Source organism: Anser cygnoides, chromosome 6 (assembly GCF_040182565.1).
Source record: "Anser cygnoides isolate HZ-2024a breed goose chromosome 6, Taihu_goose_T2T_genome, whole genome shotgun sequence".
Taxonomy (NCBI): domain Eukaryota; kingdom Metazoa; phylum Chordata; class Aves; order Anseriformes; family Anatidae; genus Anser; species Anser cygnoides.
Genome location: NC_089878.1, coordinates 262375 through 288570, shown reverse-complemented (window position 1 = coordinate 288570; position 26196 = coordinate 262375). Strand labels below are relative to the sequence as shown.

The 26196-nt window shown below is 40.7% G+C and overlaps 1 protein-coding gene and 1 long non-coding RNA gene across 6 annotated transcripts in view; both read left to right on the top strand.

Moving 5' to 3' along the window:
• Positions 1-545, top strand: part of LOC136791088 (uncharacterized) — a 30630-nt gene extending 30085 nt beyond the window's left edge. Inside the window, exon 5 of the long non-coding RNA XR_010832326.1 lies at positions 34-545. This is a non-coding gene — a long non-coding RNA (uncharacterized lncRNA). The remainder of the gene's footprint in view (positions 1-33) is intronic.
• Positions 546-1927: 1382 nt separating this feature from the next.
• Positions 1928-17061, top strand: LOC136791074 (ubiquitin carboxyl-terminal hydrolase 42-like). 5 transcript variants are annotated; one of them, XR_010832316.1, is made up of 19 exons: positions 1929-3386; positions 4214-4475; positions 5261-5461; positions 6550-6660; positions 6821-6923; positions 7087-7154; positions 7311-7381; positions 7916-7998; positions 9230-9341; positions 9702-9842; positions 10036-10136; positions 10597-10747; positions 11427-11708; positions 12500-12594; positions 12923-13077; positions 14523-14805; positions 15134-15383; positions 15870-15958; positions 17046-17061. XR_010832316.1 is itself a non-coding variant. In XM_066999359.1 (17 exons), the coding sequence occupies exons 1-16, from the start codon at positions 2646-2648 to the stop codon at positions 13977-13979; spliced, it is 3507 nt and encodes a 1168-aa protein (XP_066855460.1). In that variant the 5' UTR covers positions 1949-2645; the 3' UTR covers positions 13980-14023; positions 14523-14665. The 5 variants fall into 5 exon arrangements, 2 of the variants coding, with proteins under 2 accessions (XP_066855460.1, XP_066855459.1); XR_010832315.1 differs by lacking the exons at positions 15870-15958; positions 17046-17061 and adding an exon at positions 15544-15626; XR_010832317.1 differs by lacking the exons at positions 15134-15383; positions 15870-15958; positions 17046-17061 and adding an exon at positions 15544-15626 and having other exon boundaries at positions 1928-3386.
• Positions 17062-26196: the final 9135 nt, after the last annotated feature.

Sequence of the window (26196 nt, the reverse complement as noted above, 5' to 3'; positions counted from 1 at the left end):
ATGAAAATATTTAACTCTTCTGTATGTTCATAGTTTGTTGTCAAGCAAAGGAATGAATGCTGATGCCTTAACTATCCAGGGCTGTAGCTTACAGAAAGACTACACCTTCCGGTTTTTTTCCCTTTAAAAACGTTAAATGCATGTGAAATTATTTGGGGGTGTTTTCACATGCAAAGCCTAATGCAACTCGTGCCTAATGCAAGCCCTGTCATCTTCTTCCTTTAGTAGTGTCGCATTAAGGGGTGTAGCCGATTGACCGTTACGGGTCCGGTCGGCTTCAGGGTACTGAACTATCACGGCCACGGATCCACCAACAACGCAGCACGCCCTCGCTCTAGTCGCGTTCAAGGAGAACTGTCACGGCCAGGAACAATGCAATTAAGTGCAGTTTATTACGGTAACAGATACACAGGTCCTTTGGATTGCCAGTGATAAATTCACTGTCTGCAAAAGCAAGCTAGCATGCATGAAATGCACAGGTACACGGCCTAGGTATTAAGACGTTAAAAAGCATAAAGACGCTAGAGATTTCTAAGTTTCCGTGGAGACGCCTGGTATAACCAAGCGTTCAGATCTTACCTCGCAGCATCCCAGTGGGCGGGGGGGGGGGGGGGTGAGAGGCTCAGCCTGTCGACTGATGTCAGAAGGTATCCTTCGTGACAGTATCTTCCCCAACATTCCCTTTCTCTTAAGCCAATTTATATTATTTTCTATCTTTTAGGTGGAGCTTGAGTGACTCCAGTCATGCGTATCTTGGTTGTGATTGGTAGAAATTACCTCGCTTGCGTTTAAAGGTACAGGCTCCGAGAAATTCAGAGGATGTGCTCAGTGAGGGGTGGTTGCCCCTTGGAGGCGGGTAGCTTTTGGGATGGAAGGGGTGCTTATAATGCCTAGTCACTTAAGGCAATTACTCCACAAGGAGTAACTTTACTCCTTTAACTTAACTACAGCATATCTAAAACATAAGGAGGATGTTACTATGTAAAAAGCAGATGAAACCAGTCCTTAACTCTTACTGCTTATTGTGCGTGAGCAGACTGGCATGAGTTTTAGCTATACTGGCAAATATCAAAGCACACCTGTGTAGTCCCAAAGCTGGGAGAAAAGCAAGGAAACCTTGAAGAAAATAGGGAGGCCTGTAGCTTGTGTAGTCTTTTAGCTGAGAAAATAAGGAAGGAGAGAGACAGGTAGCCTTGAGCTAGCAGAAGCAAGGAAGAGAAGGGATAAAAGGGAAAAAACAAGAAGGAGAAAACCAGCTCCAGACTGGCCTGTAGTAACCTTTTGCTCATTAAGGGTCATTAACACATTAGAAATCACACCTGTCAAAATGATAATCCTTGCTAATGTGGGATTCGGTGTGTGTCCCCCTCCTCCTGTACCCCCCCCCGGTGTTCCTCTGTAATGCGCAAGCTCAGTAGAGAAAAGTTAGGTGAGCTGTAATAACCAATCAAAAGGAGCCAAAGAGAGAGTTTTCACAAGTTTCCTGTGTATGAATGACGGTGATTCGAGTCAGAGGTGTGCTTGCTTTGCGAAAGATAGCCAAGTACCTGACTCTGGAGAGTTCTGTAATTAATTATGTAATTAAAAGACCTTGGTGTGCATTCCGACTCTGGGTGCTTATTGGCGCGGTGCACTGGGCACGAACTCACGGACAACATCTGTACTCAGTGTGATGCCTACAGACAATCCTTTACTGTTGGGACCTGCATATTTTTCTGTGCCTTCAACACAAACCCTTTGGCACAACTAGTTCCCTACGTAGCTGCCAGTTCACCACTCAGTTGCACTTCTGAAGAGGAAAAGCTATTTCCCTCTAACGTAGGAGCACATACTCTAAATGCAAGCTTCACTCAGCTGGTCATTTACTGCGGGACAAGATTTGAAAACTGTTGTGGAGATTCTGTTGGGTTTTCTGCTTACAGAAAAATTAAGTGCCAAATCGCCCTCTACTCCGCTTTGTAGTGCTGCATTTAATGGAGATTCAAAGAATTTCATTTGCTCCTCCGTTTATGGACAACGAGCTGAAGGAACAGGTACAGCACATTAGCCTGGAATGCCTTCCCTCCCAACCAAAGTAAACTGGAGCTGTAACTAACACAAGCAGAAACAAGGCTTCCACGTTTTCAGCTGAATAAAGTTCCAACAAAATCATCCTCTGGGATTTGAAGCTTACTTCAAATTACATGCCAACAACTCTTTTCCCTGAAAGGTCTTGCCCAGTTCTTACGTCATAGTAAAGTGTATACCTATAAAATTTACAGTTAACGTCTTCACTTAGTTTGTCCAATTTTTGCATTATCGCTCAGCTGTGTGCTCATTTATAAGCTGATGCATGTATACAAGCTGCTGCTCAAGTCCTACGTCTTGTTTGCAATTCTTCGTTTCCTTGTTGCCAGCCTATTGTAAAGCGGATCCCTGCTGCTACTCGCTCTAGAAGAAAAGGAATCATCGGTTTGGTTACCAAATACCCGCTTCTGGAAACCAGAAGTGTTTTGGTCTCTCTTCCCTTCGAATGACTCCACACCTCTCATCAGATAATGGATTGCTGACCTAGAATCAGAGAACATCCCAAGGTGGAAAGGGCTCACAATAATGAGCGAGTCCAACTCCTGGCTCCACACAGGACCACCCCAAAAGCAGAGCCTATGTCTGAGAGCATTGTTCAAACACTTCTGGACCCCCGTCAGGCTCGGTGCCACGACCACTGCCCTGGGCAGCTGTCCCAGTGCCCGAGCGCCCTCTCAGGGCAGCACCTGAGGCGCACGGGGCTCGGCGGGGCGGCCCGGGAGGGGAGGAGGACGGCGGGGCGAAGCGGCCGCTCCCTCAGAGCCGTCTCCCCGCCGCCTCGCCCGCACGTCGGGGCTTTTTCGTGTCGGGGCTTTTTCGTGTCGCGCCCTCGGGCTCTCGCCGCGGGCGACATGCCGCTCCCCAGCGCGGACAGCTTGCGCGCGGGGCCTGCCCGCGGCGGCGGCGGGAGGGAAACCCCAACCGCAAAGCCCTCCCGGCAGGGAGAGCTCGGGGTGAGGGCCGGTCCGGCACCGACAGTAAAGACACGCCGGAGGAAACGCTCTGCTTTTAGCCGTGAGCACCGCGGCCAGGTTGAAAAGGCGTCACGCTGGAGCTCCGAGTTGGGCGGCGTTCCGAGGCCGTTGTGGCAGTTGTGGAGACGGCCTCGGCTGAGGTGGCGGCTGCTGTCGCTGCTGTCCCCTCTGTCCCCGCTGTTGCCGCTGTTCCCGGCGCCTGGAGACCCCCGGCAGCCCCCTGTGACAGGACCTGTGGCCCCGGGGAGCAGGACCTGTGGCCCCCTGTGCCCGCCGCCTCGTCGGCCATCCCGGCAGCAATCCTGCCAGCACAGAATAGCTCACCGGCTTTACGTGCGTTTCAGGGTAAAGTGACGATTAACTTCTGTTTCCTGGCTTGGGTGCTGCTTTATTCTTTAACGGAGCTTCAGGTTTAAAGGTTAAACTCAGTTCTGTCAAGGTTAAACTCAGTTTCGTGAATGGCATCTTGGACAAAATCTTAAGCTGTGATTGACTCTCTGCTTAACAGAGGCCAAACGTGTACCTACTGAGAAGCAGGTCATAGGTGATAAGCCCTCACAAATTAACTTGCTATCACAAAGTGACGCCCAGAAAAAGTGTATTCAAAAGCTAGGCTCATTATAGAATCACAACCAAGCCATCATGACTGGTGCAGTAGACAGTGAGGTAGAGGGTGAGCCCTGGAAAGACAGAAGTAAAGTAGCAGCGAAATGCAGGTACCTTTGTGCACACGAAGCAGAAAAGCGCAGGCAGTAAAGTAATAGTGCTCCATTACTAGCGTGAGCAACAATTATATATAAATCGCAACCATTATCTATTAGATAATAGGTAATAATTAATAGATAATTGCAAAGCTCCAAAAATGCAATAAATAACTGATTCCCCTCAGAGAATGTCATTTGCATTTTTATATTAAAAAGACTCCAGAGTTGTAATGGATTAAAATCCTACGAAAGTGAAAGAAATGGCATCAGCCACTAGTTCTGCAGAAGCTAAAAGTAATACTGATAGAGTTTTGATGGAAATTTTTCCTTTGTGTGTTTAGTTTGGGGATTCCTTTTAAATCATTCATACCAGCAATTTAGTTCTTCAAGGCCGTTTCTTTGAGATTAAGTGACAGGACTTCTACTACTCTTTTCTTCTTGGAATGCTTCTTGGTATTCTTACGTCAGCCAGAACATTTGTCTCTGTCGCAGATGAGAACAATGACCATAGTTAACAAGCCCAAATCTTCAAAGTCTAAAAAGCCATCTTCAAGGCGGTCTGGCAAATCCAAGAAACCGAGTACTAAAAAACCGATGTCACGCACCGCAAACTGGGGCCGGATACCACCTGCGGAAGATTCAAGCCAAGTCTCTGTGGCCCAAGGACGTGGAGGTGCTATTTATTGTAGATCCTCTGAAAAATCTAAGCCTTTTGCCCAAAGAGATCTAAGTAAGTGTGCGCTTTATCCTGCCTCCGTTTTCTTCAAAACAAAAGTAGAAAGTGCAGTTCTTACTTGTTGCACTGATAGAGAACGGGACTACTGTGAATAAAGACTTCCAAAGCGATTCTCCTAAGGCAACTGAAGTGACTGACGTTACAGAAATTAATTTTGATATATTTACAGTCGACAGAGAAATATGGGGAGCATTTTGTAATGCACAGATTCATCCATATCTTTTCTGTTTTGCAAAGAAAAGTGTTTGATTGTTGCTATTCACATGTTCCATTATTCACAGGTTTTTGAATGCTAAGATTGCTCAGGAAAAGATCTGATATTTGTAGGGGTACCGTCATTCCTAGTTATTTGTTTTTACATTGTCCTTGCATTTATTACCATATAATTTCAAGTCTAAGTTTGTGGTTGAAGTTATAATAAGGAAAAAAGCAGTAGTTGAGGTAATCAGGTTAAAGATTATAGCTGGAGAGGAACTTGGCGTTAGATACTAAAAACAGGATGGCAGTTAGCCTTGCCTTAGAAAAATTAAAATGGTTGACTAAACTTTTTTTTTCCCAAAACGTTGTGTTGACCAGCCAATTTGAATATGGCGGTATTAAAGGTGTCTGCAATAAGTTTTTCTGTTTTGGATTGTAGCTAGTTCCTCTAGGTGCTCCCGCAGAATAGTATTTTTACTATGCCTATATATACTTTATATATTCACTATACCTATATATACTTAATACCTTTCTTAGAAACAAACAAACAAAATCTCTTTTTAAATATAACTTTCTTGCAGTTGTTAATGATGGAATTGCTCCGCCACAAAGGATTCTTTTTCCACCTGAGAAGATACGTATGGATTGGCAAGAAACACAAAGTGTTGGAGTTGGCCTGTACAATCTTGGCAACACGTGTTTTCTTAATGCTACTCTACAGTGTTTGACCTACACCCCCCCACTTGCCAATTACATGCTTTCTCTTGAGCACAGCCAGTCATGTGAGTACTTTCTAACAGTATTTTAAATCTGTTGGATAGCTGTGAAGGTGAAAGAACAGCAGTGATTCTGTGAGACAAACTTACTTGCCTGATTTTACCTGTAGAAGCTGGCTTTGAGCATTGTATTAGCAGTGGGCTCGGAATAGCATATGGAGTGCGTTTAATGTACCATGTGTTTTTTTTGTTTGTTTGTTTGTTTGTTTTTTTAAAAGGATCTTTTCTTGCTTCATGGGAATAATGAAGTGCATTGGACAGTAATGCATTTAATGAACATTTGGCATTTGGGCTATTTGGGCTTCCTGCTGCTAGAAAGGCAATAAAATTTAGGATGTTGGCATCATAGGTCTTTAGTCTGCACAGCCGAGGTTCCATAATGCACTACAATAAATGGTCTGTTCGTTGTTGAACCAATTAAAAAAAAAAAAAAAAAAAAAAAAAACCTAGAAAGCAATATGAGCTGTTATGAACACGACTAGATTTTTTTGTGGGACTGTATTAAAATCTGGACTGATTTTGTCCTAAATAAAATGTTGTACTATAAAGTAAATGTTGTACTAAACCTGTATGCTTTTTAGGCTGGTATCTTTGTATCGATACCTAGAAATTTAACTGTTTTCTTCCTGTATATAGAAATCGTTTCAGTTAAGAATCCTGTTGAAAAAAGGAGGGCAGAAGTACTATTACATACATTACTGTAATTTTTCCTTTCTCCCAAAGGACTCGTAGCTCTGTATCATGAAGCTCACCTGACAGCACTGTGCTGAAAATAACCCACGTTCTCTTAATGCTGTATCATCAAGGTCAAATATTCTTTCCTCATACATTTTGCAACCTGTGGAGTTCACATTCCTGTCAGCCTTTACAAACGTGACTTTGCAGTAGTCTTTTAGATTTCTCATCACAAAATGCACTTGAATACAGGCTTAATGGATATTTTTATTCTATAAAGTTGTGTGAAATGAAATGTTAGGAGACTGTTGGGACAAGGAGAGTGGATATTGTATCTATAGTTTAAATGTTACTTATATGTTTGTTTGTAGTTATGTCTGTTTCGCTAGACTGGGATGCTTTCTTCTTTCACTCTTCAGGTCGTGAACAAGATTTTTGCATGATGTGCACGATGGAGACTCACATTAACCAGGCCCTGCGTTGCACTGTTGATGCCATCGAGCCTACGCGTGTTATCAATAATCTCAGTCGTAAGTGGCTTCAGATGTGTTTCTTTTTCAGCATCTTGTAATCTTCAAATAATTATTTGATGTGTATAAATGGTTTTAACACTGTAAAGAAGAGAGATTTTAGAAACAGGAGAATTACTTCATTTTTAAATGAGGTGAATACTATCATCTTCTTATTTAGGAATAGGACAACATTTCCGTTTTGGCAGTCAAGAAGACGCACACGAGTTCTTGCGCTATACTGTTGATGCTATGCAGGAAGCGTGCTTGAATGGAAGCACCAAGTAAGCATAAACAAATTCACTTTTATACGTTCTCTAGCACCTTTTAGGCCTTTATTTACTATCAAAACTGAAAGTCTAGGTCATCCTTGGTTTTCATAAAACTCTTTGAAGAGTTAACTGTGTGCCTTAAATCTTCTGAGGTCTGATTATAATTTATTTCCAGATTGGACAGATCTTCTCAAGCTACCACCATCATTCATCAAATATTTGGAGGATTTCTAAGATCAAGAGGTACTTTTAAAAATATTCCTGTCCTTAGAACTGATCTGTGTCTTTTGTCGGTAGTAAAGCAGTCTGTAGTTTGTCTGAAGTAGTATCTATCGACAACTTGAATGTGGACAGTTAGTCTCCTTCACGTGTTGTTAAGCATTTATATTTTGCTTCCAGTGAAGTGCTTGAATTGCAAAGCAGTTTCGGATACGTATGAGGCATTTCTTGATATCACTTTGGATGTAAAGGTAGGAGGTTTTGTAAATATAATTCATGATGTTTAAGTACATGTATAACTTTCTAAATTAAACTTGTTTAACTTAAAAAACCAAACCACGTACAATGTTAAAATATAAGAGCTTGGTGGTGGTTAGAAAGTGGATTGGACTTTGTCCTTCTGTGGAACCCCTGTAAATAGTCTCCACGTCTGCATTGGGTTTAAGGGGAAAGAATTTTATTGCTGCACAAAGTATAATACTGTCACACTTCTTTGTTGTTCTACCTCAATATACGTCTAATTGTTAGACTGTTGGATTTGTTGCCAGTATTGATGAGAAAGCACACTATAGATGCTGTCTGCGTTACTGGAAAATGATTTGTTTCAAAGTAGAATGACTTCCAGGTGAGGTAAACGCTGAGCATGCTCTTTCTGCCTCCTTCTTGACAGTGCTCATAGTAGATCGCTTAAGTATGTATTAGTCAGGTTCTCTTATAAACTCCTAGTGCGTCTCTGGAATTTTGAATTTACAGTGACTTTACGCTCTTCTCTCTCGCTCCTCTAGGCGGTTTCATCTGTTACCAGAGCTCTAGAACTATTTGTGAAACCTGAAGAGCTGGATGGAGAGAATTGCTATAAATGTAGCGAGTAAGATCATTACTAATTATGTCTTAATACTAGATATTGGTTTTATATATTGCATGACTTAGAGCGTAAGTTATCCTTTAACTTCATTTAGAAATAAGGAGACGCAGCTTTGTTGTTGTTGTTGTTGTTGCTTCATTTCGTAGTAGTGGTGAGCTGAAGCAAGGAGCTATGGAGAATGATTTGGAGTGGAAGGCAGCAGCAGGTTCCTACAGGTCCCAGCGTTCACTGTGAAACAAAGTTAGATTGAGTGTCAGGGAATGTGAGCTGGCTCTGTGGTAATGAATGTTAGCAGCCTGTGCTGGCTCACTAAACAGCGTCTTGCACAGCTCTTGAACTGTGAAACCTGTCGATGTGAACTAATGCCTGAAATGAGCTCCCTTAAGCCTAACCCGTGCACAGGGAAAGCCTATTGAGTCCAGGCGCTCTCTGTGCTGATCAATATGTAAGATGTTTCTACGTATGTGAGAAACAATTGAACATTTGCATAAGATGGTTTGGCAAAACAAGCTGTTAGTCAAACATCCCCTCAGAAAAGCACAGAGTGCCCGGCTCAGTTCTGTAGGATTCATGCCTGACCCCTCTAAATGAAAAATGCAGTATCCACTTCTTGTTGTTGGATACTAAGGAAATTAGGGTGTCGAATCAAGAGCGTCCAATAGGTTATTAAAGCAATTTAATCCCAGGTTCGTCTTAGCCTGCGGATCCTAGAAAGCAACATGCAGCGTATTCAGGATTCTCATAAGTGATGTCTGAGGAAGAGAAAGAACTGTAATAGCACCTCACATCTGAATTGCATGGTCCTTCCTTAATGTGCTCTTTGAGGTGTGATCGGTTCAGTCACACTTAAAGCCAGAATTTTCCGTCTTTTTGTGAGTTTAAAAGGAAAGGCCTTGCACATGTACAGTACTTTTTCCATTGCTGATAACTGTTATTAGTCTTATATATAACTCATTTTTAATATTTTTTGTTTATATTTTATAACTCCCTGGTAATACGCTTTCGTGAGAGATCCTGTTCCCGCTGTGCTCTGAGTTGTTGGTAAAACTTACCTTCTTCTCTGTCTTAACAAACGTGACATGCAGTGCATGGGTTTATGAAAAGAAAAAACCAAACATATGATGCAAGTAAATATCATTCAAATAGCATAAGCATGCGTGAGACATTAAAAGGAGTTTGTTTTGAGGGCGAAAAAGATGATGCTTTCAAACACTTGTCTCTGCTTGTTTTCAAGGTGTAAAAAGATGGTTCCTGCATCCAAGAGATTTACCATACACCGTTCTTCCAACGTTCTCACAATATCACTGAAAAGATTTGCAGATTTCACAGGTGGAAAGATCAACAAGGTATATTTCCCGCTGTAATGCAACTTTGTCATCATGTAATGGGACATCCCCCAAAGCTGAAAGTTGTTAATATTTTCAGACAATAATTGTAGACTAACGACTGTGGCTTATTCTTTCTCTTAATATCAGTAAAGTTCCTGCTTGACAAGAAGCATATACTTTCCTCTGAGAAGGCTAATTCATCAGAAAACAGTTGTCTGCAACTTCTAGTATTAAACGTTGCTTATGGGAAGACTTATTTTTAGTGAATCAAGAGATATATTCATATAATTCCAGTCTCTGTTTTTTGGAAGTGTTTTTCTCTGGCTAGTCCGCGAAGTACTCTGATATAATTTTTCTATCTTCTTGGTCTCTCTTTAGGAAGTAAAATATCCTGAGTATTTGGACCTCCGAGCCTACATGTCTCAATCAAGTGGAGAACCACTCATCTATGCCTTATATGCGGTGCTGGTGCATCATGGTATCAACTGTCGCTCAGGACACTATGTATGCTACATAAAGGTAGAAGTCAGCATCATTTCTAACAGGGTAAAGGTTGTGCTGGCAAACCAGTTCAAGTGTTACTAGTAGTACTGTTTCTAGGGAAAAAGATTTCATTATATGTTTATTTGACACGTGTGTATTTTATTGCTATCTGTGATTTCATTTGGAAAACATGCAATTCATCTAAAGATATCGTTGTCTTTATTTGCAGGCTGGTAATGGACTTTGGTATCAGATGAATGATGCAAAAGTAGTCCGTACTGACATTAAAAGAGTTCTTGGTCAGCAAGCTTACTTACTTTTTTATATCAGGTAATAACAAGTATTCAAATGTGTTCAGAAGAGATTTACTCTCCTGTTATTGATACTTTTCTTTTTGCAAGTGTTTTTCTTTCTCTCCCAGGAAAAGATGATTATTTCTCTAACTCAGTTCCGTCTAACCTGAAATTCTCTGTCATTTATTATCTTTTGTTGCTTGGCCTTAAACTGCAGCACTTGTGTAAATTGCTGTATATGTGTTATCTGTAGCTGGCTAATTTAGAGAAGGAGAGAAATGAAGGCCATCTGTGGTGTAAGAATGAATTATTGCTCTGAAAGTGATAGTCATAGTAGGAAGACTGTTACCTACTTTTCAGTTTGTAGTCTTGGCTAAGTCTTCTGTAGAGAAGGCTTCCATGTCGTATGAACTGTTCCTATAAAATTGTAAGATGGGATTTAATCCAAGAGTAGGCCGAAAGAAAAACTAAACTGAGATCACTGCTCTTTTCTGAAGGCGCTATGATTTGACGCTCGGAGAACGTGCTTTTTACTTAGCAGCACCATCTTATCCCTGTTCATTCCCCCCTGGTTCATTAGCCCCCTGGGGGGCTAACAGTAAGCAGGCTGGATTTCTGGGACCACGACTTCCTCCTCATATGATTAAGGTAATTTAGGGAAGCGGGAGGGCAGATAATGGCACCAAACGGACAGTGGGTTTGGGGTTTGGTGTGGGGTTTTTTGTTTGGTTTTTGGCATCTTTGTTTTGTTTTCCTTCCCACGCTGCAGCTTTCTTCACAGCCCTCATGCTACAGCCAGAGTCATTCAAACAGTGGTTACTGCTGAATTGCGCAGCCATGCGACTCCATTGTTTATACCTCCTAGACAGCTTTGTAAAGCACAGAGAGCTACGCTCTTTGACAATTTAAGTAGAGTGTACTAATCCTCGAATCATTTAAAAGAGGACTTGTTTTTCCTATCGACGTCACTTTAGCTAAGACAGGGAAACCAAATTGTCTTATTCCTGAGCACCAGAACAATTATTCCAGGCTTTTTGGGGTATGTTTAAAGGGGAAACTAAATATATTTGGGAATAGCTTTAGGCAATGTTAAGTTGTTTGGATGGTTTTCAAAAATGATGTTAATTTGATATCAATATGCAGTAAACCAAAAGCAGGAATTAAATACACTTATGGGACTTGCATTTATCTTTTAAGGGCAGTGTTTTTTGCTTTTTAGGTGTTAAGACCATTTGTAGAAATACTTAGTAGGAGAATGACATGTTTAAAAATGTTAAATGGAGTGTTTCCATTAACCCGTCTTGCAATTTCTTCTTTTTAAATACAGAATTCAAGTCGTTTAAATGGAAATGGATCCATAAAAGAGGATGCAAATACCACTGGTGTCACCCTAAAAAGGCCATCTTCAGCACCACCAATGGCCTGTGTTCAAAAACAGGCGATTACCAGGCCTTCAATTACTGATACGTCAAAAAACCAGAAGATCACCATCAGTATTCACAATAAATTGCCTGCTCGTCAGACTGTGTCACAGCCTGACTGTCTTAGCAGTGCTGTGGAGGATGAAGATCTCTACAAGGCTGTTCCTTCATCCACAATCACAAATTCGGTAAAGCAAATGAAGCAAATACAAATACAAAAAAAAAAAAAAAGAATTTCTGCTAAAATTTTTGTGGAGCCAAAGGTGAATGGAAATCCTAAACTCAGCTCTGATAACACAGTCCCTTACGGTGCAGAATCTTCAGGAAAATCTGAGGAGGAGTCAAAGGGCTTATTTAAAAGGAATTGCAATGCAATGTGGAAGTTTGGTTGGAAAGGTAGTCCGTACATTGCAGAATTCCCATTCTTCCTGTCAGAATGCTGATGAAGGAAGATCCCAGCATGAGCTGCCAAAAACTGATTCACTGAATGCTGCTATTAGTTTAGTTCATGAATCTAAAGAAAACGGACTGAAACTTGATGATTCCACTTGCCAAGTTGAACCTGTTAAACCTTGTGAGATGTTCTTTTCTAAAACAAATGGATTGCTTGAAACATAGTAGTTTGCTCCATCGAGAATTTCTCACCCACGATGTATTCGGGAGTGTTTATCATGTTCCTAATTCAGGCGAAATGCTGAGAAAACACAGCACAAATTTGATCGTAACCCTTTGTGATATTATGCCATTAGAATTTGCAGAGCTGAGCTGACATTAGAACTTGTCAGCTTAAGCTGAGCTGAGATAAAAATTCTTAAGTTTCATAAAGTAGATTTTGGGAGGTGAGTTGGCGTTATCTTTGAAGTGTAGGTAATGCATACAACCCAAAGCGGTCTTGCTTAGCATTTAATGTAGAAATTCTGAGAAGACTAGTCCTCAGCACAAATGGTATTTTTTCTGTCTGCTGACTTGTGCGTTTTAGTTGCAGATGCCTGGAGCTATGCCTCCAGTCCCTCGAGAAGTCATCATGGAATCCCTCACGGCCAGCCAGCTGAACAGCTTGTCAGAGGAAATAAGGTAAAATGAGCACAGTCTGATTAAGACAAGATTTTATGGAAGTTCATTGCGGTTTTATCTGTCTACTAATACTATTTAATGGAAGGATTTAAATCAGTAGAATTCCGTACTGTATGGCCAGTGTTGCGAACAGAACTAATGATCGACACTGTGCATAGCACTCTGATGCAGGCTGGTGCCTCGCGGAGAACTTGTGTTTCTTCATAGAATGTTTTTCCATTTTTCTCCATTATCTGGAGAAACATTGGCTGTTCCCCCGTCGCCCCCACCCCTTTTTTCTCAGAGCAGCAGGTGGAGGGAGACGGAAACGTGTTTTTATTTTGTGCAGTGTCCCGGGACCTCCGAAATCTACTGAGAATGATGAATACCTTGAACAGTACCAATGTGATGACCGTGGAGACAAGGAGAAACCAAGAAGATCAAAAGAACATGAACTGATTTCAGAAGAAAATGTTTTCTACATCAAAGAGTCTTCTGAGACTGGTGAGAAATTGCGGCAAACTTCCCCTCTAAAGTCTGACAGTGAATGTAGTTCTAAAAACCTTTCCTCCTTAGCTATTACAGATAGATGCCAAGATACAAAGGACGAGACTAAAAAAACTGACAAAGAGCGTTACCAGAGAAAGAGGGAACATTCTCCTACTGAAGAGAAGGAGAGTCAAAAAGATGGTCATTCCAGCAAGAGAAGGTGCTCTGGGAGTGTGGAAGTTGTTAAGCAAAAGCGTCGCAAGCAGGAGTATTGGGAGGGAAGGAGGTACAGATCTTCCCATAGTGAAAGGAACAGCCCTGATAATGGCAGAAGACCAGTAAAATATTCAAAGTACAGATCTCGAAGCAGAGGAAGATCAGAACAAGATAGCGCTAGATATTACCATTCCAAAGGGGAAAGAAGTTGGAGCAGAGAAAGATACTATCAAGATGAACCACGGAAATGGGAAAAATGTAGCTATTACAAGGATTACTATTCACCTCATGCAGCAGGAGACAGTAGAGAGAGAAAGTTCTCTCACGGTGATAAAGACTTTGACAAATTGACTCAGACTTACTCCAGCAGGTCACATAAGCGTTATCATTACAAAAGCAGATGGCCTCACGGTTCCCTCTTGCGAGAGGAAGATGTACATCACTTTAGCACACCCAGAGCAGACTCACATCGTTGCTCAGTAGCTCAGCAACATTGTGGAAAACATTCGCGTGAGAGACATGCACTTCCACCTGTGTCAGCTCATTTGGAGAACTGTCGCCAGAAAAAGGCAAAAGAAGGAAACAGAAAAAGACAATATACTCGTGCAGAAGGTAGTGAAAGTGAAATAGAAAGGCAACGCAGAAAGGTAGAAAAGGAGGTTTTAGGTGGTGAAAACATGAAAAAATATAAGAAGTTCTAGAAGAAAAAGAAGTCTGAAGATAAACAGGGAGAGAAGGATTCCAAGTAAGCAGGGATTCCAGCCTAATCAGCATTTTTTTTCCTAATTCTTTTCTGGGTGCTTCTCATGTTTTGTTTTTTTTTTTCATAGTTTCTGAGTTATTTAGATAGCATAATCTGGCTGGGGATCATGACTGGGGATCATTAGGTTGATCAGTGAAGACAGGAAAGGTATTGCTGAATTGTGTCAGAGCACTAGCTTTGGACCACGTAGTTCGAATCACATCTGCACACCATTCTGGATTAGGTTAAAATATTTTTTTTTTTTTACTTGCACATATTCCAGAGCTAACCATTGTTAATGATCTGTGTACCAACCAGGACCTATGGTCCTTCAATCTGAGGGCTTAAGTTTGCTGCATCTAAAGGAAGTTACATGTGCACAAAGTACCACAAAATAGCTGACATGCGGCAAATCATCCCCTGTGGTAAAATAAATAAAGTTTCCTGTATGCAACAAGTGCCACATCTTTTTTTCTCTTTTTAACTTGCATGTTTCTTTCAGACTTTATGATTTGTATTTCTCTGCGCTCCACTTTGACAATGCCAATCGCAAGCGTAACAAAAAGAAGAAAAAGGAGAAACATCAGGAAAGTGAAAGGCTTCTTGGAACACTTAGATCCTCGTTTCCAGAAGAAAACCCGGGAGAAGAAGGAAGAATCCCATCCTCCAGATGGCTCTTTATGAGAGCAATGCAGAAGTGAGGGCAGTAAACAACCTCACAAGGAAGGGAAGCCTTCCAGTGCAGGTGAAAGGAAGAAACATCGCATCCAGCGAGTATATTAAAGGTAAGCGGCTGCAGCATGTTTATGGGATTCCTTTTAGATTAATCTAGAGATTATCTAAAACAGTCTTTAAATGCTTGATGACTGAACAGTCTGCTGGATATTAAAATATGTTTTGAAAAATATGTTTCAAATGTTGTTTTTTCAGCGGTGTGGGGAGAACAAATACAGTGGCTATGAATATTTTGGCTATTATTCAGAACAGCATGTGGAGGGATATGTAAACTATGTAATATGTAAAAATATGTACTATGTAAAAATCCTGCTTTTTTTCTCCTTTTTGTTTTTTTTTTTTTTTTTTGTCTTTTTCTTTTTTTCCCTGCTATTATAGGTTTAAGAATATAGAGGAATGCGCTGATGGAAGCCATGTAAAGAGTCTCCAAATTTGCATTGGGTTTAAGCGGAAAGAATTTTATGTCTGCACAAATTATGATACTGTCATAACTTCTTTGTTGTTCTACCTCAATATACATCTAATTGTTAGACTGCTGGATTTGTTGCCAGTATTGATGAGAAAGCACACTATAGATGCTGTCTGCGTTACTGGAAAATGATTTGTTTCAAAGTAAAATGACTTCCAGGTGAGGTAAACGCTGAGCATGCTCTTTCTGCCTCCTTCTTGACAGTGCTCATAGTAGATCGCTTAAGTATGTATTAGTCAGGTTCTCTTATAAACTCCTAGTGCGTCTCTGGAATTTTGAATTTACAGTGACTTTACGCTCTTCTCTCTCGCTCCTCTAGGCGGTTTCATCTGTTACCAGAGCTCTAGAACTATTTGTGAAACCTGAAGAGCTGGATGGAGAGAATTGCTACAAATGTAGCGAGTGAGATTATTAACTAATTATGTCTTAATGCTAGATATTAGTTTTATGTATTGCATGACTTAGAGCATAAGTTATCTTTTAACTTCATTTAGAAATAAGGAGACGCAGCTTCGTTGTTGTTGTTGTTGCTTCATTTTGTTTAAACAACTGGTGCACGGAAATAATCCCAAACTTGAAAACGTTACATCTGTTTTGGAAATCTAAGAAGAGTGGCTATTAGCTGATATTGGACTTTTCTCGTAGCATTGTCTGCACCATGGCTTGTCAAGCTTCCTAGGCGTGTAGCTGCATGCTGAAATATTCATATTGGCAGAAGTGAAAAGACATGCCCAGTAAGTAGTGGTGAGCTGAAGCAAGGAGCTGTGGAGAATGATTTGGAGTGGAAGGCAGCAGCAGGTTCCTGCAGGTCCTAGCGTTCACTGTGAAACAAAGTTAGATTGAGTGTCAGGGAATGTGAGCTGGCTCTGTGGTAATGAATGTTAGCAGCCTGTGCTGGCTCACTAAACAGCGTCTTGCACAGCTCTTGAACTGTGAAACCTGTCGATGTGGACTAATGTCTGAAATGAGCTCCCTTAAGCCTAACCCGTGCACAGGGAAAGCCTATTGAGTTCAGGCGCTCTCTGTGCTGATCAATATGTAAGATGTTTCTACGTATGTGAGAAACAATTGAACATTTGCATAAGATGGTTTGGCAAAACAAGTTGTTAGTCAAACGTCCCCTCAGAAAAGCACAGAGTGCCCGGCTCAGTTCTGTAGGATTCATGCCTGACCCCTCTAAATGAAAAATGCAGTATCCACTTCTTGTTGTTGGATACTAAGGAAATTAGGGTGTCGAATCAAGAGCGTCCAATAGGTTATTAAAGCAATTTAATCCCAGGTTCGTCTTAGCCTGCGGATCCTAGAAAGCAACATGCAGCGTATTCAGGATTCTCATAAGTGATGTCTGAGGAAGAGAAAGAACTGTAATAGCACCTCACATCTGAATTGCATGGTCCTTCCTTAATGTGCTCTTTGAGGTGTGATCGGTTCAGTCACACTTAAAGCCAGAATTTTCCGTCTTTTTGTGAGTTTAAAAGGAAAGGCCTTGCACATGTACAGTACTTTTTCCATTGCTGTTATTAGTCTTATATATAACTCATTTTTAATATTTTTTGTTTATATTTTATAACTCCCTGGTAATACGCTTTCGTGAGAGATTCCTGTTCCCGCTATGCTCTGAGTTGTTGGTAAAACTTACCTTCTTCTCTGTATTAACAAACGTGACATGCAGTGCATGGGTTTATGAAAAGAAAAAACCAAACATATGATGCAAGTAAATATCATTCAAATAGCATAAGCATGCGTGAGACATTAAAAGGAGTTTGTTTTGGGGGCGAAAAAGAAGATGCTTTCAAACACTTGTCTCTGCTTGTTTTTAAGGTGTAAAAAGATGGTTCCTGCATCCAAGAGATTTACCATACACCGTTCTTCCAACGTTCTCACAATATCACTGAAAAGATTTGCAGATTTCACAGGTGGAAAGATCAACAAGGTATATTAAGAATATACCTTAAGAATATAGAGAAATGGTCTGCTTTTATTTTCATTTTCTCTTTTTTCCATTTTTCTCTTAATATCAGTAAAGTTCCTGCTTGACAAGAAGCATATACTTTCCTCTGAGAAGGCTAATTCATCAGAAAACAGTTGTCTGCAACTTCTAGTATTAAACGTTGCTTATGGGAAGACTTATTTTTAGTGAATCAAGAGATATATTCATATAATTCCAGTCTCTGTTTTTTGGAAGTGTTTTTCTCTGGCTAGTCCGCAAAGTACTCTGATGTAATTTTTCTATCTTCTTGGTCTTTCTCTAGGAGGTAAAATATCCTGAGTATTTGGACCTCCGAGCCTACATGTCTCAGTCAAGTGGAGAACCACTCCTCTACGCCTTATATGCGGTGCTGGTGCATCATGGAATCAACTGTCGCACAGGACACTATGTATGCTACATGAAGGTAGAAGTCAGCATCATTTCTAACAGGGTAAAGGTTGTGCTGGCAAACCAGTTCAAGTGTTACTAGTAGTACTGTTTCTAGGCAAAAAGATTTTCTGAAATAATCCCAAACTTGAAAATGGGATCTTGTATAAAATCTTAAGCTGTGATTGACTCTCTGCTTAAGAGAGGCCAAACGTGTACCTACTGAGAAGCTAGGTGATAAGTGTTTTTGTACACTTATAAGTGGTCATTTTGTAAAGAGACTGCTGAAAAATCTGAACAGCGCTGCTGCAGAACTCTGAATGGGGGGCTAGCAACTGTCTTAACTGATCTGGAATCTTGAGTTTACTTTTCAGTGGACAGGAGGAGAGTCTCTCAAGGCAAACAGAGAGAGAAATAACACCCGATACTCATGTCAACATAAATTTATGCTCAGAGTGTAGGTGTAGGAACAGCGTCGGTATGTATATGGAACATCGGGAGAGGAAACTATATCGGTATTTACAGCTTTTCTACTTCCTTGTCAGAGAGACGTTATCTCCAAATTAGAAATTGATGTATTTTGAATAAGGGCTGGTGGATCGGATTTATTCTTACTAGTGTTAATATTTGCTCTTGATTAGTACTTAATATCTGGTAACGCATCAATCAATCGTCAAAAATAAACTTAAAAATGTGTAAGGCTTATCTCGTTGGTCGATACAAAGACCAAGGTCTTTTCTCTTTTCTCTTTTTTTTTTTTTTCCCAGTATTGTTTTTCTGTTTTCCTTCTCACTGCAGTCTTGATTTTGTTTCTTGTCCCTTAAGTATGTTTTCAATGTGTTGTTGAAACATTTTCCCTTTCAATGCAAAAAAAGGAGCTGTCACTGGTGTCTGCAAGTTGAAGACTGGAGCTTATCTGAAAATCACTGAGCCCAAGAGCTGTCACCTTAGTCTTCCAATAGGACAAGGATGTCTTCGTTTCTCAGTTAAATGCATTTTTCAGGTTTGTGTATTATTTTCTCAGGAATGGAAAGTGTGCGCACAATTTGCCAGTTGTGGGACTAGGAGTTCTCTTATTTCCTGTGCTTTGTTTAACCTGTCTTAAGTTTAATGGATAGCAATCAAGGTGTACTAGAAATCTGAAAACACTTTATGCTTTGTTCTCTCAGTCATTTTGGTATAACAAACTAGCTTATGGTTTAAACCCTCCATTAGGTTAGCATTTTCCCTAAACGTAACAAGTCCCTGTGTGCTACAGGAAGACAGTAACAAAAAATTAAGTATAGATATTCATCCTGTCATTATTCAGCTTCTGCCTATGGACAGACAATTACACTTATTTAAAGCGGTATCCTCTTGAAACCTAATCAGCATGTTAGAAAGCACTTAGTTATCGGCTTTTGTCCTGGAGGGCTGAGGTTTGTTTTGTTTTGTTTTACATTCAGCATTTCCTTTTCTAGCTTCCATTCCCCTGTTGTTTTGCATGAGGAAAACATGCAGCTTTACAAAGTAGAACGGAAAGAGATGCTTTTCAGTCTAACTTTTCAGTTTTTTGTAGGAGTTTTAAATGTGGTAGGTGCAAAACAGCATAAGTACTGCTGCCAAAGTTATATTCAAACAAGTATTTCTTGGAGAAGCAGAAGAAGCCCAGGGAGAAATAAATTTACAAACATGCTCTTCATGCTCTCCTTTCCCAAGATTTCTCTGAGATATATCCCATAGTCTGTGGGTTTTGAGGTATGTGGTTCCCAGGAGTGAAAAGGAGGGCCAAACAGCTCTCCTCTCGGATCTCCACGTGCCAGGGCTTTAGTGTACTGCCACTTATGGCTCCGCTTTTCACCTGGAAAAAGCGACCTCATGCTGTAAACTGAGGAGCCCTGCAATTGTTCTACTTGGGTTTTTTTTGTTTTTTTTTTTTTTTCCCCTGCTCGTATAGGCTTAGAAATGTGCTGATGAAACAATAAAAAAGCCAGCTTGGTACATCTCCTTACAAAAAAATAAGTACAAACTTGAGCTCCTGATCGGCTTCATGCTGAACTCTGTGCTGTTCTTGTCGTAATCTTGGTCTCTCAGTAGATAATATGGTTTAATTACGAATAGAATCATGTGATGAAGAAGATCTCACACTGCAACAAATTCAGCATCTCAAATGAAATTTTACATTTTCCGTGATTTTCTTTCTGAGCAGAAGTGTGTAGTATTAAATATATATATATATATATCTGTGATGAAGCCACGGTCGCAGTTACTCAGATATCTTAATAAGCACTTGCAGGAAGATAAATTGCTGCATCTTTTAGCATTATTTAATTGTAGGGTTAGAGACATGTTGATTCAACAGTGCTGTAAAGTTTCTAAGAGGTCACTTTGAAAAATACCAGCTAAATTACTGGCAAGACTGCACCCGTTCTTAAAAACAAACAACCCCCCCAAATCATCTGTTTTCCTCTTACAGGTAACTGAAGTAATCCCCGAAGAAGACTGTTCACTATCCAAAGGCAAGTTTTATTTTTAAACATTTTCTACATTTTATACCTAGCCACAACTTAACAACCAGTTAACGGTCGGTGACAATCCTGTTCAGTGTTGAAAATGTCATTCTGGCATAGGAAACAAAGGACTTCATCTTCTTGCTTTACAGCTGAATGTCTTCTACATAATGTTTGGAGAAGTGAAATCTTGCAAGAGGTTTTCAAAAATTCTGCCCCGGTTTGGATGATGAAGTAAATTGCCATAGTCAGTAGATTCTGGCACTGACAAGTTCCTTCAAGCTAAAGAGGGAGTGCGATTGTTGCAAAGCATGACTGTGTTTTGAGACAGGGACGACCACAAGTTTTAATCTTAAAATACGACATGGAGGGGAGGCTGGTTGTTCACACATTCTTGCAAACATTAATACAATCTGTCCCATTATCAAGAACAAAATTAGGGACTGAACGGAGGTCTTTCAAATACCAGTGTTGCAAAAATAGACTTTTTATGCTACTAATGTCAAAAGAATCCTGATTGTACTAAACTGTGTCTCTTCTAGCTGATAAATCAGGAATAGCACAGAAGAAAATGCGTCTGCTCTAATGCTCTTTGGGCTTCGGTGAATTCTCTGGCCAGCAGATGGCGAACTCGCTTATTCTAAACCAGTCAAAAGTATAGGGAGAAAGTAAATGTCTTGCACACATTACACAAGTCCAGGGCATTGGGATCACTGGGCTACATGAGTGAAAGAGATGTACCCCAACAGTACCCCACTTAGATACGCTGCTTGCAACATAAGCAGGATGGGAGGGCTGTGCAAAGCAATTTTGGTAAATTGAGGAATTCATGTATTTCATCAAGCCTAAAGATACTAATTAGTTTCATGTGGGGGAAGGTCAGTCTTTCAAAGAAAAGAAAAAACATCTCTTAAGCAGGATTTTCTGAATGGTGGAATCTAATCTGAAAAAAGGCCACTTCAGCAGGTTATTTATTTATTTATTTATTTCTTACTGTATTGAACCTCTCAAGTAAGCTAGGAGCAGACTAGGAACAACTGAGGACTTGTTAGAGTGTGCCTTTTCACCTGGACTCATGTTACTTTGAATAAATTAACAAGGATAGCTAGTGATAATTTGTGATTTAAGGAAATTCCAGATACGTGAGAGAAAGAGCAGCGTTAAAGCAGTTAAATTCCTGCTCTCTCTAATAAGTGCTCTCTCTAGCCAGTTTCTGAACGCTTCTGTTCTGTGGCTAGGATTTGGTCAGCTTGACCACAAGATCACTAGTAAAACAAGGATGCCGTCCAGTCAAACCTTCAAATGAATGCAACTTACCTAAGGTCTACCGTTTGCTATCAAAACAGGTAGCTTTGTCCTAATATTCTGTACAGTTGACCAATTTTAGCATGGAACTGAAATGCAGTCAGTTTAATGGGAGGGCTTTGGAAGCTGCCTTCTCCAGTCAGTTCAGCCCTGTAGTCAGAGAGCAGATCAAGCTGTGTGCAGGCTTGTGACTTCTCTCTTTAGAAAGAAAACCACTGAGCCAGACAGTTCCATGTTGAGTATCACAACAGGGAATGACATTTCTTCCCTTTGTCTTTCAGATGCAGAGCTTACTGATGGAAGCCTTCAATACTCAGACTAAACCTACCATCAAAACGGACGACCTTTTTACCATCCAAACCAACCATTTTTCCATCAAACCCAACACCTTGGGTTTTGAAATGAAACTGGTAAGCCACAAGTCTTTATTGAATCTATTTTGCAGTGAAAGGGTTTTCTCTGTAACCTGATCATTTAAACTGTTGTGCTTAAAAGAAGGTCACTTGCAAGAGCGGTTATAATCCATGCTATAAAATTGAATCATCCTCTAGAAAGAAAAAGAAAAGGAGCAATTATCTTGCATGTACTCTTGATAAAGGAGGAGCTACACAATGGTATATAGTTTCACACTTTATTTTTGAGAATGTCCAGGCTTAAGTAACAGCTCTTGATGATAAATGAAAAGATTAATACGCAGTGGATTTACACAGAACATTGCGTTTTTAACAATGATCGATACAGAGTATTTGTCATGCAAATCACCTGTGTACACCAAGAAATACTTATTTCAATATATATCTGTACAGTATTTACATTTTATATTTAAACTCTAACTCGAAACATTTTCCAAGAAAATACAGAAATGGAACTGGTAAGCCACAAGTCTTAATCTGCAGCATTTGGTCTACAACAGACCTGGCTTTTCCAGCAAGCGTATCTACATAGATATGTAACAAATCTTAAAAATAGGCATTGTTTTTATATATGAAGCATTATAAATGCTGCTTGGTTTATAAAGCTTCGGTTTTGTACCCGTTTAAAACTGTTCAAAATGTCAAGTGATTTAGAGCTTACTTTGTCAGAATATTTTAAAATTTAAGTCAGTCCAGGGGAGTTTAACTATTATATACAGTTCTCTCCCTAGATTGCACTGGCAACGGGGCAGCAATTTAATGCTAGAAATAATATACTTCCTGCTACGATCTCCTCAGTTACATGTTACTCTAAATAATTATTTCTGCAGGGTATAAGAACTTCAAATACAGCAAACGAACTCTCAAGGCGTTTCCTTTGTGCTTACAGGTAGACACCGTCGCCTGGCTGGATAAACAGATTTTCTTGAAGGTGTTATTTCAGCATATAAGAATTGATTAAAAAAAAAAAAAAAAAGTGCTTCATGGCTTATTGGTTTTGTAATCTCACAGTTCTCCAGGAACACTTGATTTGCTGCATTTCACCATTACACTCGTCAGTAGCACTGATTCTGGTTTATCACTATTTGCATTACAAATCTCCTTGTCCAAAGCCTAAACTGATGTATGCACTGCTTGAAAACAAAACGTGGTTGCAGAGCAGAAGACTCAAGTCATTAGGTTAGCAGCTGCGTAACCATACTGCTTTCCAAACATAAGATGTAGAGCTTATTGAGTTTCTATGAAGAGTTTAAACGGCTCCCATTAAGCAAAGATGTCCCCACACTGCTACTTCCTCTTAAGCAAGGATTCTACCTCCTTTGGCTGAGGCTTGCTCCCTTACATTCGAACATTCATCCAAGTAGCCTGCAATTCCACATTCGTGGGGGAAAGTCTATAGAATAGAAAAGGTTCCTCCAGTCTCTTCCTCTCAGCCTTTTTTTGAAGCATGCAATAAAGCAAAACATTCACAGGCTGACCTTCCATGCAAAACAAGGCAACTTAGTAAGACAGGAACCGCAAAACTGATTGCTCTTTAAAGTTAAAATGAGATTTGAAATAGATCAAGTTAGCAAGTGGTGTTAAGTCTGTAAGTAAGTCTGTTTTTGCCAGTGCAGCACAGTTCCCTATCATGTAGCCAGAGCTGCTTCTGTAGCTCCAAGAAGCAAAACTGCTTTGACAAAATACTGTGTCATGAAAGCATTCGTTGGTGCGGTAGGCACAGCTCAGGTTCAACAACTGAAAGACCATCAGAGTGGGACTGCAGAAAGATCTTTCAGAAGTTCCAAAAAGACGTGTGGGGGTGGGAGTTTAGTTGTGTTAGATAACACAATCTTAGATAAAGATTTTGGTCTTAACGTAAAAGTAAGGGCGTCTACCGATTTCTTCAACTCCAACAACTGAAGCACAAGTCTGAAAAATCGCCTTTAAGAATGCAATGAAAATATTTAACTCTTCTGTATGTTCATAGTTTGTTGTCAAGCAAAGGAATGAATGCTGATGCCTTAACTATCTAGGGCTGTAGCTTACAGAAAGACTACACCTTCCTGTTTTTTTCCCTTTAAAAACGTTAAATCCATGTGAAATTATTTGGGGATGTTTTCACATGCAAAGCCTAATGCAACTCGTGCCTAATGCAAGCCCTGTCATCTTCTTCCTTTAGTAGTGTCGCATTAAGGGGTGTAGCCGATTGACCGTTACGGGTCCGGTCGGCTTCAGGGTACTGAACTATCACGGCCACGGATCCACCAACAACGCAGCACGCCCTCGCTCTAGTCGCGTTCAAGGAGAACTGTCACGGCCAGGAACAATGCAATTAAGTGCAGTTTATTACGGCAACAGATACACAGGTCCTTTGGATTGCCAGTGATAAATTCACTGTCTGCAAAAGCAAGCTAGCATGCATGAAATGCACAGGTACACGGCCTAGGTATTAAGATGTTAAAAAGCATAAAGACGCTAGAGATTTCTAAGTTTCCGTGGAGACGCCTGGTATAACCAAGCGTTCAGATCTTACCTCGCAGCATCCCAGTGGGCGGGGGGGGGAGGGGTGAGAGGCTCAGCCTGTCGACTGATGTCAGAAGGTATTCTTCGTGACAGTATCTTCCCCAACATTCCCTTAAGCCAATTTATATTATTTTCTATCTTTTAGGTGGAGCTTGAGTGACTCCAGTCATGCGTATCTTGGTTGTGATTGGTAGAAATTACCTCGCTTGCGTTTAAAGGTACAGGCTCCGAGAAATTCAGAGGATGTGCTCAGTGAGGGGTGGTTGCCCCTTGGAGGCGGGTAGCTTTTGGGATGGAGGGGTGCTTATAATGCCTAGTCACTTAAGGCAATTACTCCACAAGGAGTAACTTTACTCCTTTAACTTAACTACTTGAACTACTTTAAGCTTTAACTACAGCATATCTAAAACATAAGGAGGATGTTACTATGTAAAAAGCAGATGAAACCAGTCCTTAACTCTTACTGCTTATTGTGCGTGAGCAGACTGGCATGAGTTTTAGCTATACTGGCAAATATCAAAGCACACCTGTGTAGTCCCAAAGCTGGGAGAAAAGCAAGGAAACCTTGAAGAAAATAGGGAGGCCTGTAGCTTGTGTAGTCTTTTAGCTGAGAAAATAAGGAAGGAGAGAGACAGGTAGCCTTGAGCTAGCAGAAGCAAGGAAGAGAAGGGATAAAAGGGAAAAAACAAGAAGGAGAAAACCAGCTCCAGACTGGCCTGTAGTAACCTTTTGCTCATTAAGGGTCATTAACACATTAGAAATCACACCTGTCAAAATGATAATCCTTGCTAATGTGGGATTCGGTGTGTGTCCCCCTCCTCCTGTACCACCCCCCCCCCCCCCCCCCCCCCCCCCCCCCCCCCCCGGTGTTCCTCTGTAATGCGCAAGCTCAGTAGAGAAAAGTTAGGTGAGCTGTAATAACCAATCAAAAGGAGCCAAAGAGAGAGTTTTCACAAGTTTCCTGTGTATGAATGACGGTGATTCGAGTCAGAGGTGTGCTTGCTTTGCGAAAGATAGCCAAGTACCTGACTCTGCAGAGTTCTGTAATTAATTATGTAATTAAAAGACCTTGGTGTGCATTCCGACTCTGGGTGCTTATTGGCGCGGTGCACTGGGCACGAACTCGCGGACAACATCTGTACTCAGTGTGATGCCTACAGACAATCCTTTACTGTTGGGACCTGCATATTTTTCTGTGCCTTCAACACAAACCCTTTGGTACAACTAGTTCCCTACGTAGCTGCCAGTTCACCACTCAGTTGCACTTCTGAAGAGGAAAAGCTATTTCCCTCTAACGTAGGAGCACATACTCTAAATGCAAGCTTCACTCAGCTGGTCATTTACTGCAGGACAAGATTTGAAAACTGTTGTGGAGATTCTGTTGGGTTTTCTGCTTACAGAAAAATTAAGTGCCAAATCGCCCTCTACTCCGCTTTGTAGTGCTGCATTTAATGGAGATTCAAAGAATTTCATTTGCTCCTCCGTTTATGGACAACGAGCTGAAGGAACAGGTACAGCACATTAGCCTGGAATGCCTTCCCTCCCAACCAAAGTAAACTGGAGCTGTAACTAACACAAGCAGAAACAAGGCTTCCACGTTTTCAGCTGAATAAAGTTCCAACAAAATCATCCTCTGGGATTTGAAGCTTACTTCAAATTACATGCCAACAGCTCTTTTCCCTGAAAGGTCTTGCCCAGTTCTTACGTCATAGTAAAGTGTATACCTATAAAATTTACAGTTAACGTCTTCTCTTAGTTTGTCCAATTTTTGCATTATCGCTCAGCTGTGTGCTCATTTATAAGCTGATGCATGTATACAAGCTGCTGCTCAAGTCCTACGTCTTGTTTGCAATTCTTCGTTTCCTTGTTGCCAGCATATTGTAAAGCGGATCCCTGCTGCTACT

Coding starts and splice junctions, on each gene's coding strand:
- LOC136791074 (XM_066999358.1), top strand. CDS start 2,646: ATGTCTGAGAGCATTGTTCAAACACTTCTGGACCCCCGTCAGGCTCGG. Junction 5,462..6,549: donor TCTTGAGCACAGCCAGTCAT/GTGAGTACTTTC, acceptor TTCACTCTTCAG/GTCGTGAACAAGATTTTTGC. Junction 7,382..7,915: donor ATATCACTTTGGATGTAAAG/GTAGGAGGTTTT, acceptor TCGCTCCTCTAG/GCGGTTTCATCTGTTACCAG.